Source organism: Carassius auratus, chromosome 2 (genome assembly GCF_003368295.1).
Source record: "Carassius auratus strain Wakin chromosome 2, ASM336829v1, whole genome shotgun sequence".
NCBI classification, from domain to species: domain Eukaryota; kingdom Metazoa; phylum Chordata; class Actinopteri; order Cypriniformes; family Cyprinidae; genus Carassius; species Carassius auratus.
This window is the reverse complement of record NC_039244.1, coordinates 4,069,931-4,090,478: the sequence shown is the minus strand read 5'-3', so window position 1 is coordinate 4,090,478 and position 20,548 is coordinate 4,069,931. Positions and strand designations below refer to the sequence as shown.

Sequence of the window (20,548 nt, the reverse complement as noted above, 5' to 3'; positions counted from 1 at the left end):
ACTAACCTCAAACTTTTTAACAGTAGTTTCTGCTGAATGTTTTGCCACAGTTAGAGAGAGGATCTCTGACACCAGCACAGCTGGACAGAACTTAAAGAAGACAACACTCTCTTATGACTGATCAGAGACAGTAAAGCCCAACCGGACAGCTGTGATCTGCTCCGCTTCTCTCCACATGATGGATTCCTGCTTGTCCAGATTGTTCAGCTTCTGCATTCATGACCTCAGTGGTGGAACAAATTCCTGCTCATACATCAGCCACTTTCAAAAGAAACCTCAAAACTCCCTATAACTAGACCTCACACATATACACACTCAAACCTACACTGCAACCAGCTGTATTTGGTGTAGTATATACAGTAGGCCCTTGTATTGGTAGGAAAACATATTTAACATATATAACATATCATTCATAATAAGAACATTGTGTTGAATGATTGTGTAATGGTGAGTGATGTAAGTGATTTTAAGTAATGATGAATAATGGTGAGTGATGGTTCATTGATTTGGATGAGAGAGAAATAGTTTATGTGATAGTTACATTTGGAAAGTGGTAAATAACATTGTTAATGGTGTGAGCAATGGTGAATCATGTTTATTGCTGGTTATAGATTGTGCGTTGATGGTAAATGATGGTAAGTAATGGTGTGTGGTGGTTTATTTATATGAGTGTTTTTCAGTGTTTGAGTGATATTAGTGATGGTAACTAATGATGAATAATGACTGATAGTAACCAAACTGCAGACCACAATTAGAATTGGACAAAACAGTTTTTAAAGAAACTGCATTGAATGCATAATGCAGACTGGTGAAAAATTGTAGATAGTGTACACTAAATAATGGGTGAGTGATGGTTTATTTATACAGTAAATGATGTTTGTTTTTGTAGAGCGATATTAGTGATTATGAACAATGCCAGGATTGTTAACTAGTAAATGGACCACCAACCACATTTATAAACTCATAACATAAACAAAGGCAATGCAAAGCATAAATGGTGAAAAAATTGAAATGTTGGTGAATTACGTTTCAGTGATAAGGTTGTGAAAGATGTGCAGTGATGCAGTGTTTCTCAGTGCAGGTGGATTGTCAGCAGCAGTGAGGGAATCACCGAGCGCACACACACGCACGCGCGCGCGCTTCCCTCTCACGCTCCTCTCGTGCTCCACAGATCTTCATTGCTCCACTGTGTCGATGTGAGACGCGGATGACAAAGTTGAACGAGCAGGTGTGCACGAATCGAACCGTCCATTTGCAGACGTTATAACAAAGAAGAGGGGTCATATCGTGAGTCATTCTGTGATGGTGAGTTTGCGCTTCTTCTTGGCGTTTCTTCAGTCATTGATCGCAGTAATACATTGAATGCAAGCGACCTCAGTTCACGATAATGCACGACTGTCAACGGTCTGTTTCTACAGACGGATTAATTATTAATGTAAGAAGACTAAATATTCAGAGACCGCATAGATCATTGGGCTTTGCTTTGTTCAGTTCAATAATTGAAAGATGATTTGTGGGTACCGATACATCCACATCATGATTTTAAAAGGATGCATTTTAATGCATCCAAAAGATGTTTATTGCAAACCGTTGTTCAGCGTGAGCAATTCATGAATCTCCTGATGCTCGTGTAGAATGTCACATTCCACCCTAAAAAAAAAAAAAAAAAAAAAAAAAAAAAAAAAAGAAATTATATTTGCCTACTGTAAATATATTAATTCATCACGTATACTTTGACTGTAATGCAGAAAATAGGCATAATAATGTTATTCAAGCATTAATATTATTCATTATTAATATTTTAATGCATTTGTTGTACTACCTTTAAAATCGACAGATTTTAATAAAAATAAACTGACCAGACAGGATGATTTCCTTACTCTGTTACAGTAATGATAATCTGATGCGAACCATCATTACAAATAATGAGAATCACAGCCAAAGCTCAAAAGTTAAACATCTTGAGACTTAACAATGAAAACTAGTGAGCACATGAGTTGAATTGTATGGAAAATAATGTAGATATATATTGTGTCTTAAAAAGCCAATAACATTATGCATTTTAATTTATTTTGGGGTGAAATACAATCCAATGCACTGATATGCCCTGCATGAAGCAGACTTGTGTTTCTTGCGCCAGAAAAATGTTGCTAGTGTCATTTACAGCAAATCACCTGTGTAAAGCCAATTATCAGCCAATTCTGATGGTGTATTAGGTCTGATGTCTCTCTCTAACGCCTCCCACCATCATCAGTAAATCAATCCAGATTTCTGCAGTGAATATGAAGGCACGCAGTGAGTCACACATAGAACACATTAATGCTGCCTTCACATTCATGCAAAACAAACCCACACTGCATATTCCCATTCAGATTATTGTCTCAAAATTTTTTTCTTTATTTTTTCTTTTTTATGGTCATGTATAGGAACAACCTCCATTTTATTTAGAAGCCTTTCACACTTTTGACCTTGTAATGTTTTGACATTATGAACCAAATTAATCATTTCAAATCATTGGGTAGTGAAAATGTGATGTTTTTCTCTTTTGTGTTACAGTGTGTTATTTGTGTCATGGAAAAGAGGCATCAATGTTACTGGAATTAATGAAGCAATACAGTAGGATACAATAGCATTAGCCGTATAAAAATATACTAGAACTTACAATGTTAAATGACCGTTATTATTATTGCCAGATGCTGTTTTGCCTTCAAGAGCACAGAGCCCAAACAGAGCTGCATTCAGCCCTGTGCTTCCATGATGATGGCTATCAGAGCCGCTGTGTGTGTGTGTCGTTTGCATCCATAAAAAAATCCTTCTGTTTGACTGACACTCAACTGTCTTTCTCTCCTTTGAAGTGCCTGTTGTTTGCATGCATTTAACAAGGGTTACAAAAATAGCACGGAGAAGGGAGAAATGTGCAAGAAATCAGTATTAGTGTAACATCTGACTCTTTTCGGCATCAAATCATCTTGTTTTTCTGATCATGCAAGTTAGGAGTTTTGCAGTTGCCGGTAATTGAATCACTACTCATTAATGTCTATGTGTGTGTTTGAGTGTGTGTTTTATTCGCTATGATTCATCCAGTTATTCCTTTTTGGGGGGATCTAATAAAGATGAGTAAGACGGCGGGGGCTCGGAGACCGTTCTCTATGCTCGCACAGGTCTCATCTTAAGGGATTTATACCTCCTTAGATTCGCTGTGGATCAGTAAATCTGGCTGACACACATTTCCTGTAAACTCCTGCCCACTCGCCCCTCCCTCCACATTGACCTTGCACACTTCAGCGATCCGAGATTTGATTATTTTGGATGGGGTTGTATATAATAAAGAATGTAAGGGTGATTCTGTGTTATTGTGGATCCAGACTGAGCCACTGTGCTGCAGTGTATTGTGATGTGGCCAGGAGCACTGAAGCAGCTCTGTGTCCAGGTGTGTGTGTTTTAAAACAATGTTCTTTCTCTTTTAGGCTTTATAAGGTTGTGTGTGAACAATCTCTGGGAACAATCGTGAGCAGAATGCATAGACACATGACTAGAGGGTCCTTCCTCGTCCTCTTCCTCATCATCAGCCTGGTAAGAACAGAGACGGCCACATATTTTTCAGTGGCCTGTGTTGGGCCATAGATTTAAATGATTATATTTCACAAATGTGACCATTATTGAAGTTTAATGAATTATAATACAATTGCAAAACGTTAATGTTTTGAACAAACCCCTAACCCTCATTATTAAACATTGCGTGTCATGATTTTTTCTGGTAGGCTATAAAATAGCCATATTTATAGACCAAAAACTTTAAGCAGCGATCCAGAAAACCCTAGAAAGCAGCTACCAGTGCCCAAGCAACCATGCAGAACAATCACAAATATTATTAAGGTATTATTTACTGTTATAGTTAATATTAATGTTCTGAATAAGCTTTTATTTATTTATTTTTAATTTTAATTTTAGTTTGATTTATAACAAATATGTCTGTGCTTTTGTCAGTTTTTTTAGGACTTTTATGTTGGTTTGATTTATTTTTATTTCAGTTTTAGTTTTTATTCATGTCCATTTTCTAGTATATTTTCAATAATTTTAGTGCTTATTTCAGTTAGTCAGTTGTTGTTTTTTTGTTTTGATGTTTTTTGGTAACACTTTACACTTTACCTTCCTGAGTTAAACTCCATTAATTAGCAATAACTAATAATGAGCAATACATTTTTATGTTCAAATTAACATGAACATGTTGGAACACCTTGGAAACAGGTAGTAGCACTAAAACAGAACTAGTTTTTGTATTTTCTTCTACAGTGTTCACAATGCTAGTGAGTGTTATTACTCTCTCGAAACACACTAGCATTGTGAACAGGCCAGCAGAAAATACAAAAACTAGTTCTCCTTTAGTTCCTCAGTTATAAAGCATATCTGAAAGGTTGACTTTTAAAAGAAGAAGAAAAACACCTTCTGAGGTTTTGTGATAACTGTGGTATGATAAAAGTCTTCTTGGTAATTTCCCTACAAACAAGAGCATGTTATCTTTAATCAAAATAAAGAGAAAGGGATGTTTGAATGAATGGAGGGTTTTGTTGAAAATGTCCATTGAAAAATATTTCTAAGATGTTGCTCTTATGAAAGTGACGTGACATACAGCCAAGTAGGGTGAACCATGCTCAGATTTTAACCCATCCAAAGTGCACACACAAAGCAGTGAACACACACCCGGAGCAGTGGGCACCCAGTTATGCTGCGGCGCACGGGGAGCAGTTAGGGGTTCGATGCCTTGCTCAAGGGCACCTCATTCGTGGTATTGAAAGTGGAGAGAGTACTGTACATGCACTCCCCCCACCTACAATTCCTGCCGGCCCGAGACTCGAACTCACAATCCTTCGATTGCAAGTCTGACACTATAACCGTTAGGCCACAACTTCCCATTATATAGTTAAAGTAAAAACAATGTATGTAATTTGACAGAAATATCAATGTTGTCTCAGATGTTTTTCCTAAAGTAGACACAAATGAGCCATTTATTGATATACAGTAAGAGTATAGAGCTATTAAATGAATATGGATAGATTAGATCAATTGGTGTCGGAAGAGTTTGATATTTTTATATTGAGATCTGTGATTTCATTTCACCTCTATAAAAAAATCACATTTAAAATTAAGGTTCTTTATTGGTTCACCTTTAAAATCCATGGAGCATTTCAATTGCACAAATGAGTCTTTATAGTGGAGAAAGGGTTGTTTAGATTTTTTAAAATGTTCTTCACACTAAGAAAAAATGGTTATGTATGTGTATTTTTTTTCTCTCTCCTTTTTTAAAGGCAAAAGCGCAGAATTTTGCATGCGTGTTAATTGATATACTAAATAATGATAAACTGTATTAATTCTAATTAAAATCTAGTATTTGAGTCTGTAAATGCAGTAGAATACAAAATCCAGATGGCACAGTGTGTTCAGTAGCCGTCATTCATTACATTATTTGTGTTCCTGGGAAGGTTTTATTTTTGTTGCAATCCAGACTGCAGACAGGATCGTTTTAGATAAGTGATTTTGAGCTGTGACCCCTTACCCCTCCAATTAAGGCATGAATGTCCCAAAGGAAGGCAAATGAAAGGTTGGGTATAAGGGGTCAAGTGTATATATCTGAAATATTAAATGCCTCATTTTACATAATTCATTTTAGGACTTTCGCATAACATTTCGGTAACCACAAACATTAGATTACAAGTTACTCATTAAGTTGCAGGGAGAGGTAATCATAGCAACAGTTGGCAGCTCAAGTGTTTTCTCTTCGGATCAATGGACAGTACATCATAGAATGTTATTATTTGGCACTTTATTTTGAATTTAAATTGATCCCAATCAGTTGTGCTGTCTAATTCACGCTTTACTAAAGACAAATCATTGTTTTGCATTTTTGACACCACATTTGTTTTATCCGTGCATGTTAAAAGAAACCTCCACACGTTGTTATACATTTTAAAGGAATAGTTCAAACTAAAATTTTAATTTACTGAATATTTACTCACCCTCAGACATTTCAAGATGTAGATGAATTTGTTTCTTCATCAGAACATATTTGGAGAAATGTATAATTGCATCACTTGCTCAACAATGGATCCTGCAGTGAATGGGTGCCATCAGAACGAGAGTCCAAACAGCTGATAAAAACATCCCAGTAATCCACAAGTAATCCACTAAACTCCAGTCCATCAGTGAACATCTTGTAAAGTGAAACACTGTGTGTTTGTAAGAAAAATCCATCAAGATGGATTATTGGGATGGTTTTATCAGCTGTTTGGACTCTGACGGCACACATTCACTGCAGAGGATCCATCGGTGAGCAAGTGATTCAGTGCTACATTTCTCCAAATCTGTTCTGATGAAGAAACAAACTCATCTACATCTTGGGTGGCCTGAGGAGAGAGAGTACATTTTCAGCAAATTTACATTTCTGGGTGGTCTTTTCCTGTAAACCAATTATATGTATGCTTTATGATCAACAGATATCATATCACAACCATCACTGTTTCTCCATGTCTTCTTGATGGTTACAGATGTTTGGCTGTTCTTATAGAGATGGACATTCAGTCCAACACAGTAACAAATCCTTCTGACAGCAAAGACAGAAATAACACAACTTCTATAAAATATAAAGCGTGTGAAAGTTTTTTTTTGTTAACCCCCAGAGGGGTAAACAGACGGGATTAGTGCAGATTTTGCAGGTTGATTTTTCATCTTGTTTATATGCAGCCAAGTTGTCAGTGGAAATGTTATGTGGTGTTTGTGGCATGAATTCAGCTGCTGTTTATTCACCCTGCTCTTGCGTTGTTCTGGTTTATTTATTTGTTTTATCTGTTTGTTGATCCAGATGTGGCCCATACATTCAGAGATCTCCAACTGCGTCATCAAACGGGAGGAGGAGAGATGCATGGAGCGAATCAACCTGCACAACCCAAAAGATGACGAAAAGTTTGGTAAGAGAGAGTGAAGACTATCTAAGGGGCCGTTCACATAGCGCGCCTAAAAATGCGTGGAAAACGCTAGGCGTGCCACTTTTTCCTTCTTTCCAAAGCGCCCCTAACACTTTTACAGTGTCTAGTTTATACATTGGGTATAGACAATAATCACCCCCTTTAAAATTATCACATTTTGTCGCTTTGCAGCCTGAAATGCTTGTTTTATCCAGCTGTATTTACTCACTGCATCTTATAACATCCAAATAAAACATATAAAACCAAAATGTCAGAAGAAAAAAACTGAATCATGAATCATGACTTCTCAATCACCTTCTCAGTGGCACACAAAGCCATCTGATTTTCAACTGTGATCAGCTGTGCTCATTTTGATTAGCTCAGCATGAAAAGAGCTTTCCTGGAGCATTTCAGTCCTTGGTGTAGTGCAGCTGAAGCAAACAATCAACTATGGGTGGCAAGTCACCATAGAAAGATCTCCATATCCAGTAAAGTCTGTTATTAAGAAGTGGTATTTGGTACAACGCAAACCCTTCCTGGATCAGGACGTCGCTTCAAACTGGATGAAAGAGTCAGAAGGACGCTGGCTGTGCTTTGCCTAAATGCACCTTGATTCTGAGGCAGATGAGAATAAAAGTTAATTATTTGGCCTAAACACTAAACAAAATGTCTGGCAGAAATCCAATCCAGCTCAGCATCCAAATAACAGCATTCCTTCAGTAAAGCATGGAGATGGTAATGTCTTGTTTCTCTGCAGCAGACACAGGAGCACTTGTCAGGATAGAAGGAAAATGGATGGGGCAAAATACTGTCAAATTCTTGAGGAACACCTGCTGCCCTCTGCCAGAATGTTGTCAATGGGAAGAAGGTTTACCTTCAAACATGACAATGAACCAAAGCACACAGCAGTTGAAGAAGAAAAAGCTGAATGTCCTTGCATGGCCTCGTCAGAGCCCAGACTTAAACCTCACTGAAATCTGTGACTGCAGTCCACAAGCGCTCAGCATCAGATTGAACTGAACTTGAGCAGGTCTGCAAAGAAGAGGGGGCAAATATTGCAAAGTCTAGATGTGCAAAGTTAGTTTAGACATATCCCAACAGACTAAAATCTGTCGTTAAAGCAAAATACTGACACAAGGGGATGATCCTTTTTCTAACTGTTATGTTTTTTTTTCTGACATGTTGGTGTTATACCTTTCACTTGAATGCTATAAGTTGCACTGAGTAAATACAACAGGATAAAACAAAAACTGAGTCCGTCTTCATTTCAGGCTGCAAAGCAACAAAAGTGGGGTGATTCTTTTCTATAGCCACTGTATAGTATATTTTTTGTACAGAATATATGCATGGAATATACATGCCAAATGTGCCAACACATCTGTTAGATAATCCAGTGCATTTGATCTTCCAATTACAGTGTGAAAGATGAACAGGAAATGATAACAGCTGAAGTTTCCCCTTTCTAGAGTACTTTTCAATCTAACTGCATCAAAACAGAGCCGCCTCTTTTACACATGTCTGATTCACAGGGAACCGTGAACTGATGAGTGAGCTGATAATAAGAGCATTTTTTAAAGAAAGATTTTGACTGATGGGGCAAAATAGAAGCTGGTTACTATAAAAATGTAAGTTTTTTAAATAAATATATTTTGATTAAATCATGCAAAACTTTTTGGGGTCGATAAGATATTGTTCCTTTATGCTCACCACGGCTGCATTTATCATATGAAAAATACAGTACAACCAGTAAAAAAGGGGGAAATATTATTACAATTTAAAACAACTTTTCTATGTGAATATATTTTAAAATGGAATTAATTGCTGTGATGCAAAGCTGAATTTCCAGCATCATAACTCCAGTCTTCAGTGTCACATGATCTTTCAGAAATCATTCTAATATGCTGATTTACTGCTTAATTAAATTGTTGAATATTCTTGTTTGGAACATTTGATACATTTTTCTTTATGATTTTATTATGAACAGAACTTTGGCAATCTATTTGGGTTTATTGGGCTGTGTAAGAGCATGCAATATGCAATGTCAGCAAGAATCAAAGAACCACTGAATCTTTTTTTTTAGTCGATTCACAGAAATGATCACGTCAGTTCATGGAAATGATTCGAATATGTCACAACGCAACATTCCTTCTAGCATGTTTTCAATTCTGTATTTCCCATATCGCTATCAATCCTTCTTCTGAAAAGAATTAGTCACGATTCTCCATCTCTCCCAGAGTTTCAATATAAGCACTAAATTAACCGCAACTTGTGTTCACTGGATTCATTTAGGTCGCTGTTTACTAAATGTGTTATCCGTCCCCTATAGAGGTATTCAGGTATTGTGGTAAACAGGAAGCAGGGCTGTGACACCTGTCAGCAATTATAGAGAAGAGAAGTTATTTCTGTTAGAGCTGGAGGACTCATCCAGCGTGATGTGGATAAACGGGCCGAGAGGAAGATGGAGAGAGAGCACTTTGACTCTGACTCATGTGTTTGCAGCCTCAAGGACACTCCAGATAGTTCTGAGTGTTTGGAAGCAGAAAATAACAGATTATAAGGTGTAAAACAGATTGAGTTGCTAGAAAGACACTTTGGGGGCAAATTTACTGAAAAGTAAAAATTTTACATGTGGAATTTCAATCCAAAAACCTGCAGCAATCCACCTTAACCAGATGTGTTTTATATTGTTATTGCTATTCTTATCAGAGACACCGTTTTGTTTAAATAGAGCAGTAAATCCATTTTAGGAATAAATAAAACTGAAACATTAAAAATGACAGTAAAGTCGTATATTACATGCTGTTTTTTTTTTTTTTTTTTTGAAGGAAGCTATTAAATTGATTAAAAGGATGCATTAAATTGATTAAAAATTACAATAAAAACTATTTATTACTATATTACTATATTTATTTTTAAAATAAATGCTGTTGTTTTGAACTTTCTATTCATCAGAAATGTTTCATGAGCAGCAAATCATAATGTTACAATTAATTCTGAAGGATCGTGTAACACTGAAGACTGGAGTAAAGATGCTGAAAATTAAGATTTGACTCACAGAAATAAGATACAGTTTGACATTTTCATATAGAAAAGAGTTATTTTACATTGTAAAAAATATTTGACAAGTGCTAAATTTTCTTAATTTCAACAAAGTGATGTGAAAAGGAAGTAAATATCTGCCAATGTGTGTTCATACATCTCCCTTTTCAGCATCGCTTCAGAGCCATTATATTCTTGGCAAATTTTAGCCATCCAATCAGCCTCCTCTGGGGGCGGTTAAGCTAATTAGACGACAATAGTATCCTCAACCGCAACGGAGAGCAACATTCTTACCAGCAGAGAATTAAGCGTCAGTTTCAAGATATCTGAAAACCATTCAAACGGCAGTAATTGAAGACCTTGTTAAACTCAAAGCTCTCATTGATGGGGAATGATGTTGTACAGTAGCTGCAAAACTCAGTGTCATTCTGAGCACAGAAGACTGCAGTTTATACCTTTAAATTAATGTAAATACATCAAATATTTAGTTTTAAATGTGTGTTTGTGCTATTTTAAAAAAAAAAAGTCAATGCTGCTTTGCTGGATATTTTGCACATGCAATGCATTGAGCTTTTTGTGTGTGACTTTAGTGTCCGGATGCTCTGTGTGTTTGAACTAGGAGAATTTTGGAGGAATGACCTCTATTTTCTGCCTGTTTACATCTGCCTTATTGACCCTCATCCTCTCGTGTTCCTCAAAGCACAGCAGGCTCATTGCTGCGCAGACAGAAAATCATTCAGCCAGGAAATAAAACAGCCACGTTTGCAAGAAGGGGGGAAAAAATTGACAGATGCAGACAGAAAAAGCAAGTGTGTGTGAGAGAGAGAAATTGAGACAAGAGAAAGTGAGTGAGAGTGTTACTAGTGTAATTTAGAACATAAACGTATTGCTAAATAACACATCTTTAAGGGAAGCATTATCAACAGTAATTTTGATGATATTCGTCTTGTTACATTTTTGAATGAACTGATAAACAGTCAGACATTTTACATAAAATTGGGTTAAAAATTTTAAATAACTGTTTGTTTTTCAAATGTTGATCATATCTTATTTCAAAAAGGATAGCTAGATGCCACTTGTTGAATTAACATGCAACATAATGTGACTGACTGTAGTATTTTATACTGTTATATGTTATTATACTTCTTATATTTATTATATACTTTTATCGGTGTTATATAATAAAACTTTAACATCACAGGAATATATTACATTTTTTAAATATATTAAAATAGAAAACCATTTTACACTCTTTTATATAACTGTATTTTTGATCAAATAATTGCAACCTTGGTGAACATAACAGACTTTAAAAAGTCTGTTTTAAAACTTAAAAAAAATTAATAAATGAATTAATGATTTGGATGCATTTGTATAATGATTACTGATTCTGTTGGAAAGACTTATAAATAAAAATGGCCAAAATGTAAAAAATAAAGATAATATCTTATTTCTAAGGTGATAACTGGTTGCCCTATGTTGAATTAACCATACAATATAATGAGCTCATCTGACAGCATTAATTTAATATAATTTATATACTATTACAGTATAGTATTAGGATATATTTATTTATATTTTGAATAATCTTTTAGTTTTTAGGTTTCATTTTAGTTTCAGTTAAAGTTTTATTAGTTTGGTCATTTGTATTGGTTTTATTTCCTAAAAATATTTTTTATAGCTAAATCTATTTTATTTTATTTTTTCACTTAAATCTGTTTTAGTTTTCTGTTTTTTATTTAAAATGATTTATAAATAAAACTAAAATTTTATTGAATTTTATTTCAGGTTTATTTAAATTAAAAGAGTTTTTTTTTGTAAAAAAAAAAAAAAACTATTTTTCAAAACTAATAAGCATAGTGTGTAAGTATTCAAACACAGCATATTCCTCTCTTGTGTGTCTGTTTTAAATGTTCTTGAATGACGCTGTAATGATGTGATGCGTCCTCAGGGCTCCTGACTCATCAGTGACGTCACACTTTGATTCGTCTTTGAGTCCCATCGGCAAAATCTCACCAATAAATCTGATTACGATCTAGCAGTGACCTTTATAGCAGTGAGTCAGTCTGAGCACATGTGTTCATCTGAAGCTGTTTGCTAGCTGAAATTATTCAGAGAGTCAATATTCTGTGTCAGTATGAACAGTTTTATCTGCATCTGGTTAGTTCACTGTTTCTCCATCTCTCTCGCTCTCTCCCGCTGGTTTTGAAGAGCTCTCGTTCAGCCTTTCAGATAATTGGCTTTGTGTCTGGACCGATTTGAGATCTGTGAGAAAGAACATGCGCCACCAGACAGACAAAACCTACTGCTCTCCACCTTCACTTCACATGTTCACTGGAGCTAGAAAGAGCAGACTGGCTGCCGACAGAGAAACTAAACTTGGCTATAGAGACTTTAATCATACTAAATGTACAGCGTCTAGTTGATCAGGCTCTCGGCCAAAGTAACTATGACTTCATTCCTTCCTGTGAGTTAGCAAAACATTTAAGCAGATGCTCATCAATTATGTTATTGTTTCACAATTCTGTGAAATGAGCTGCAGAGAAATATTTTTTTTTTTCCTTGGAGAGTTAACAGAGGTAAATGATTGCTGAAATGTTGCTTCAGTATTCATTCATTGGTTTGTTTGATTGGTTTTATTTATGTTTTATATTCATTGAGTTAATTAGTTAGTATTTATAGTTTGATAATATCGAGACACAACAACATCATTTCATTTGTTCATTAGTGTTTGTTTCATTATTATTGTATGTATTGAATAATTCATTCATTCATTCATTTGTTAGTTTTTATTTAGTTTGAGTTTATAGTGTTCTTATTAAGATTGGATGCTATTAATTTATAAAATGTATTTATAGTATTTATTCAGATTAGTTTTTATTAATAATGATCGCGTTGAAACTCGATTGTATCTTATAGAATTTATTTTTAGTATTTATTCATTGTATTTAGTTGTGTTTATTAAAGTGTTCACACTGAATAGTATCCTGAATAGTATCTACTTTTTGAATTTATTTATAGAATCATGGTACAATTTATTTATAAATTTTTTATTAGTTTTTATTTAGTAGTAGTAGTAGCCTTTGAGACGTTATATTATTTATAATTTATTTACTGTATTTTTTTTATTCATTTATTAGATTGTATTTAGTTTGAGTCCAGGTGTAATATGGCTTTATGAGACTGAGGCAAAAAAAAAAATTATATATATATGTATAATCTGTGATGTTGCTGTTTGTAATACCATGATATATCAATATCTGTTATATTTGCTTTAGAATTATTATTATAATTCAGTGCCATGCTATTTACTTGGCACTCTAAGGATGTTCCAATAATTCAGTGGTAATTGTCTAAAACGAACAGGCCTGAAATCTTAAAATATTCCCAGCGTGTCAAACCTAACTAGCTGCTGTGAGATGTGAGGTGTACTAATGTGAGATTGGTTGTTATTTTCAGAGTGTCCGTGGGAGTGGGATAATCTGACCTGCTGGCAGGCGGCCAGTGTCGGCGAGGTCGTGGAGGTCACCTGTCCCGAGCTCTTCGAGTTTATGAGTCCAGAGGATGGTGAGAGATGATAATATATTGTTGCTTTATAGTACCAGTTTTGAATCCTCCACTAACAAGTCGGGAAGTCGTGGCCTAGTGGTTAGAGAGTTTGACTCCTAACCCTAGCGTTGTGGGTTCGGGCTGGCAATACCACGACTTAGGTGCCCTTGAGCAAGGCACTGAACCCCCAACTTCTCCCCGGGCGCCGCATCATTAATGGCTGCCCACTGCTCCGGGTGTGTTTTCACAGTGTGTGTGTGTTCACTGCTGTGTGTGTGCACTTTGGATGGGTTAAATGCAGAGCATGAATTTGGAGTATGGGTCACCATACTTGGCTGAATGTCACTTCACTTTCACTTTCACAAAGAGTATTGGTAGTAGTTATAACAAGGTTCCATTTGTTAACACATATTAGTTAACAAATACGTCTAAAGTATGTATTAAGCAAGGGATAATCTACATCCAACAGGTTGTTATCGCAGAATAACTCCCGACAAAATGATCACAACCCTGATCCCGACGCGGCTACTTGCCACATAAATAAATAATTAAACAAAAATATTGTGGCTCTTCCAAGTTCAACGGAGCTTATGCTACACCTACATCCCTACATCGTCCGCTGGAACGCCACTCTCTTGTGAACGTGCACACGAAAATTAGCAGAGATTGTGGTTTATTAAGTTATAAATAAGGATATTTTTCTTATGATTACATATCAAGGTATAACGCAATAGTCTACAAACTGAGCTACATGAAACGCAAATCAGAGTGCAAATAAAAGAGTACAAAACATTAATATGAAAACGACCTTTTGCCGATAGGGACGCAATTGTAGTATACGCTCTGATGGGTCGTGTATCAGGGATTTGGACAAACGACCTATACGGACAGATTGAAATATTGTGCTTGTTTGTGATGCAATTCAGGTTTAACAGCAACACTGTTGAAGCAGGCATAAGATCATCCTGAGATCACACAGAAACAGTGAACGTTAGGCTTTTCATGAGACCATGGGTCATTATAAATGTACATGTGATGTATGTGCTCCTTTGCTCTTGTGGTTCTGCTGACAGCAGCATATTGCAGCAGTTGCTTACAGTATGTTTAAGGCGAGACACTGCAGGTGAATAGAGCAAAAAAAAAAAAACTAATAGTTATCACCTTAATTACCCAGTTGATTGATAACATTGATTATTGCAAACATTTTTTGTATTACAAGTTTAAAAAAATGTTATGTTTAAATATGCAAATGAGGCATTATTTAATGAAATATGTGGTAATTTGCATAAATGTCTAGTACAAAAATCTGAACACTAGATAAAGTCAGTTTAAAAATTTTTTTTTAATTTTGACATATTAGAGTCAAATGTTTTTACAGAGGGAATTCTGGTTATCTTTTTTTGTCACTCCATAATTCAGAAAATACTTTGAACAGCCAGAAAACAATATATTTTCACAATTTTGGGGGGAATAAAATGTTGTATATAATCAAGGAAAATATATATGAACAAATCCCTCTGTAAAAACCTTCAGAATATAGACAGGAATAAAAATGTCAAGTTTGGTGTGTGTAAGTGCTACTGAAGTGGAGATTTATGGCTCAGTGTTGAAGAAAAAACTCATTTTGAGAAAACGGCCTTTAAAAATATGTATTGTAATCTATTGACACAAACAGATGAAGTGCTATAAAAGAAACACTTAACAGTGTCTTTTGGATGTTTTCCTTCCACTAGTTTGAAAAAGCGCTTTATGAAAAACCAAAAAGCCCAAAATCTCAAAATTGACAGGTTCTTGAAAAAACAGTGTTTTTGCCTGCAGTGTCTCACCTTAAAGCAGAGAACACGCTTGATTTAGCATTGTTCTCATTGTTGCCTGGCTGATTTTCAGGGCTCGGCAAGATCAGCAGAAACTGTACAGAGTTCGGATGGTCTGAACCGTATCCGCACTATATGGATGCCTGTATGATTGTTGAAAACACAACCAAACCTGTGAGTATCTCGTCTGACTAAACTTCTATTGATGATAGAAATCATCTAGGGGACAAGACAAGAACAACTATATAATATGAGGGTCATAGCCACCAAAGTCATTTATTAGACCATAGTCATTACAATAGTAAAACAAATTCAAATTAGTGGTCCACCAATATAACAAAAATGTTACTAATTTCATAATTAAAATTTCTGATTTCTTATTTCATAATTTTCACAATTCAGATTTTTTTTCCACAGAATTGTGAGAAAAAAATACATAATTATGAAATAAACTGTGATAAAAACAAGTTGTAATAACCTCCCTCCCCTCCTTTATTCCTTGGCTGAAACAAGCTTGTCACTATTCTGATATTTTTCTTGCAACTTTATACCTTTGTGACTTTTCTTCTCAGAATTGTAAGTTTATATCTCACAGCTGCGAGGAATAAAACTCGCAGTTCCGAGGTAACATCTTACAGTTTATATCTCACAGTTCTGACATTTTTCACAGAATTACAAGAAAAAAAGTCTGATTTGTGAGATTAAAGTTTGCCACAATTGAATCAGGATTGCATGTTAATAATTTGCATTAGTGAGAAGTTGCTTTGAGAACAAGACAGAACTGTGAGATATAGTCGCAATTACCTTTTTTTTCATGCAAAAACAAGCTTTTAGTCTTGATTTTGTCCAATTCTGACTTTTTCTTGCAATTGCGTTATAAAAGTTATAAACTTTCAATTCCGAAAAGACTTGTGATTTTATATCTTGCAGTTCTCAGAATTGTGAGATGAAAAATCAGAACTGCAAAATAAACATTTGCGAGATAAAGAGTCACAATTACCTTTAAAATAGTTTATAAAAAAATATTTTATTTTTTAGCAGAATTAAGCTTTCAGGGTACTACATGAACAGAAATGAAAGTAAACAAACACCCCTGTCAACCTGCTGCTAACCATGACTAATGTAGTTTTCTCTTCCCTTCCCAAGGACATGTACTACGCGTCTGTGAAGGCTCTCTATACGGTGGGCTACAGCACATCTCTGGTGTCTCTGATCGCAGCTATGGTCATTCTGTGCCGCTTCAGGTCAGTTTTAAAGCAGTCTGATCACACAACAAGTACGTGATACATGTCAAAACAAGCTATGACAATGTTACTTTTGCTAATTTATGGGCAGTGAGAGTATGTTAGGAAAAAAGCATTTTATAAGCGATATTAACTGCATTTAGACATGTATATTAATCACTTATTTTAAAAGTACAGACTTTTCTTCATGCAAAATATAATTTTTGTTTCTTCTTTTTAGTGTGTATTATCATTCAGACATTTCTTGGTGAGATTGCGGCCTCTTAACGTATAAAATACAGTTTCCAAATTACAGTAAAAAAAATAGATTTTACAGCCTGATGCAAATTAAGAAGCTTTTTAAGTACTTTGTTTGTTTAGTTCTTTAGAAAAGTATCTGTGCAGTGGTTCTTTAAAGTACCTAGAATCAAAAAAGACTGATTATACTTACATATGATGTGCACTGATAAGATGTCGAGATGCCCACCCAAAGACATTATAATTTCAGTCTCCCAACAACACTGTAATCCTGATCCCTGCCTTTGAATGTCTGTCGACAGGAAGCTTCACTGCACCAGGAACTTCATCCACATGAACCTGTTTGTTTCCTTCATCCTGAGAGCCATCTCTGTGTTCATCAAAGATGGGGTCCTGTACGCAGAGGAGGACAGTGACCACTGCTTTGTTCATACTGTGAGTAATGCACATGATTATAGCTTCACTAAACTGTTTTAGTTTAATAATATGTCTGAAGAAATTAATAATATGACAAATCTATTTAAACTGTATTTTCACTTATACACAAAGAATCGGTTTTGTTTTGCATAATTAATTTGTAATACATACTTTATTGTACATGTGTGTTTTATTTTTTTTACTTTTTTAGTTTTATGCCTGAAGAAATCAATAATATGATAAATGCCATTACTTTGATATTTTCTATGCATTATATTATTTACCATATATATGTGTGTGTTTAATTTGCATATAATATGTTATTATATAAGAATATATACAACTAAACCATACTAATATTAATTAGAAAATAATTGTATTAATTAATTAATAAACTGTACAACAAAACCTTACAATATAATATTATATTATATATTTGTAATACATATTTTAATATATACATCCAATATGTACTCAATATACTAATACTATTAAAAATAAAAAAATATATATATATATACATTTATAATATATATATATATATATATATATATATATATATATATATATATATATATATATATATATATATATATATATATATATATATATATATTTACATTTACATTTAATCATTTAGCAGACGCTTTTATCCAAAGCGACTTACAAATGAGAACAATAGAAGCAGTCAGGTCAACAAGAGAACAACAACAGAATACAAGTGCCATGACAAGTCTCAGTTAGTCTAGTATAGAATGCATAGCCAGGTGTATTTAATAATTATTTATTTTTTTTTTTATTTTTTTTTTTATTAAATGAAAAAGACAAGAAGAGGAAAAGTACTGGTGTTAGTAGGTTAAGTGCAGGCGAAAAAGATGAGTCTTTAGATGTTTCCTGAAAGTGAGTAAAGACTCCGCTGTACGAATTGAGATTGGGAGGTCATTCCACCAGCTGGGCACAGTCCAGGAAAAGGTCCGTGAGAGTGATTTTGAATTTCTTTGGGATGGCACCACAAGGCGTTGTTCACTTGCAGAGCGCAAGCTTCTGGAGGGCACATAGGATTTAACCAGTGAGTTTAGGTAAGTTGGTGCCGTGCCAGTGGTTGTCTTGTAGGCAAGCATCAGTACCTTGAATTTGATGCGAGCAGCTACTGGTAGCCAGTGTAACCTGATGAGGAGGGGAGTAACATGAGCTTTTTTTGGCTCATTGAAGACAACCCTCGCTGCTGCATTCTGGATCATTTGCAGAGGCTTGACAGTACATGCAGGAAGGCCCGCCAGGAGGGCATTACAATAGTCCAGTCTGGAGAGAACAAGAGCTTGGACAAGAAGTTGGGTTGCTTGCTCTGACAGGAAGGGTCTAATCTTCCTAATGTTGTATAAGGCAAACCTGCAGGACCGATATATATATATATATATATATATATATATATATATATATATATATATATATATATATATATATATATATATATATATATATATATATATATATATATATATATATATATATATATATATATATATATTAAATTCAAATTAAATTATATATATATAATATTTAATATATACAATTTAATATATATATATATATATATATATATATACTATTACTATTAAGTTGTGTTTAGTTATCAATTAGTTGTAGAAATATTTAATTTATAAAAATTTTATTTCAATATTCATTCATTTTGATGTTTTAAATAGTTATTTACAACAATTGTAAATTTTATTGTACTATCAGCATATAAAACTATTTGTCTATGGTTTAAAGTGTCTCTCTCTGTAGGCTTTGCTTTCACAGCGTATCACCCACAAAAGGAAACTGTTATTAGGGCCGGAGTTTGGCTGGATGCTATTTGCATGTGAAATCCAGAGACTAATAATAAACCCATCCATTTCTGTTCAAGCCTTCGCCCCACGTTCAACAACAACATTTTCTGTTTCCCCCGTCTGTGCCTGACAAACAGCTGTAATTATCATGAAGCCGAGTTCAACATACTCTGGAAATATTCCATTATTTCTATATTAGCATATGAATAGTTTATAAAAACATGCACGCTCTCATTATACACCTGAATGAGGGCTCTGAGCTCTTTCCTGCAGCCAATCAGAGGCCATGCTAATGACATCACATAGAATTTGAATTGGATCAGAGGGTAATTGATGAACATGGTTAAAGACTTTAGGGTCTGCTGACACACGGCAGAAAATAAATTCTGAGTGGAAATGAATTGAAATGTACTGGTTTGACCCAAGGATGCCTACTGAATAATACAATGAGAAATACATCCGCTTGCATTCATTCATCCATTCATTCATGCAAATTTCAGTTTTTGCAATCAAATTATTTCCTGACATACTGTATATTTTGTTGTTGTTGTTGTTCAACAAACTGTTTCTCAAAATTTGTCAGAATATGACTTCTGAAATAGAAACCAGAGACATCCACAACAGTTTAGTGGTCAAGATGTCATTGAAATATCACTTGTTATAATCCTGGAAATAATATATATTTTTAATTGTTTTGTGTTTAACATACAATTATTTTAACAGTATGATGTTTGCGGTTCAAACTGACCATAACTGGCATTAATACCATTCACCAAATATATCCCTATAGTAAATCGCAAATAGCAAGCAGGTCAAAAGACTCATATGACAAAATTATGACTTTACAAAAATCTTTTATAAAACAAATATGAGCATATGATAAATATTTGTATTTAACAAATGTTTTAACATTTTCTAATTTTATATTTAATATAAATAACTTATATATATATTTATTTATATTTTTGTTATTTTAAAGTTTGTGCTTGCATCTTTATCATATTATTTTCATGGATCTTCACTATCCCTAATTATTTAGCATTTTAAGGTCATTTTAGCACAAATGATGTCCTTTCTGCAATCTAATTGTTGCAAGTGTAACTGTTTAGTTGATTATTTCTGTATTTATTATCCAGGTAATCAGTGTAGCTTTTTTGCTTTGTATATGAATGTGCCGAACATTCCCAGCAACGGTACACATACTACAGGACTATCCCCAGAAAACAGGACGTCTGGTCACCCAAAACTATTAAAAATCAAAGTTCCAAAAGTGGGTTTTCACAGCGTTGCAATAGAACCTTTCAGTTAAAAGTGAAATGATTTTCTTTCTAAGTGTGAAGATAATTTTAATAATCTGAAGAACCATTTTTCAATACGAAGAACCTGGCATGGAAAGGATCCATGGATGTTAAGGTTCTTCATGAAACCGTAGATGTCAATAAAGAAGTTTCTTTGAA

The 20,548-nt window shown here is 34.4% G+C and overlaps 1 protein-coding gene across 1 annotated transcript in view; it reads left to right on the top strand.

The window, feature by feature from the left end:
* The first annotated feature begins 1,077 nt into the window (after positions 1-1,077).
* Positions 1,078-20,548, top strand: part of LOC113040159 (uncharacterized) — a 20,632-nt gene continuing 1,161 nt past the window's right edge. The window contains exons 1-7 of the mRNA XM_026198449.1: positions 1,078-1,305; positions 3,468-3,573; positions 6,857-6,962; positions 13,458-13,565; positions 15,435-15,535; positions 16,508-16,605; positions 17,145-17,277. Of these exons, the coding sequence (XP_026054234.1) occupies positions 3,517-3,573; positions 6,857-6,962; positions 13,458-13,565; positions 15,435-15,535; positions 16,508-16,605; positions 17,145-17,277 (603 nt within the window). The 5' untranslated portion in view covers positions 1,078-1,305; positions 3,468-3,516. The remainder of the gene's footprint in view (positions 1,306-3,467; positions 3,574-6,856; positions 6,963-13,457; positions 13,566-15,434; positions 15,536-16,507; positions 16,606-17,144; positions 17,278-20,548) is intronic.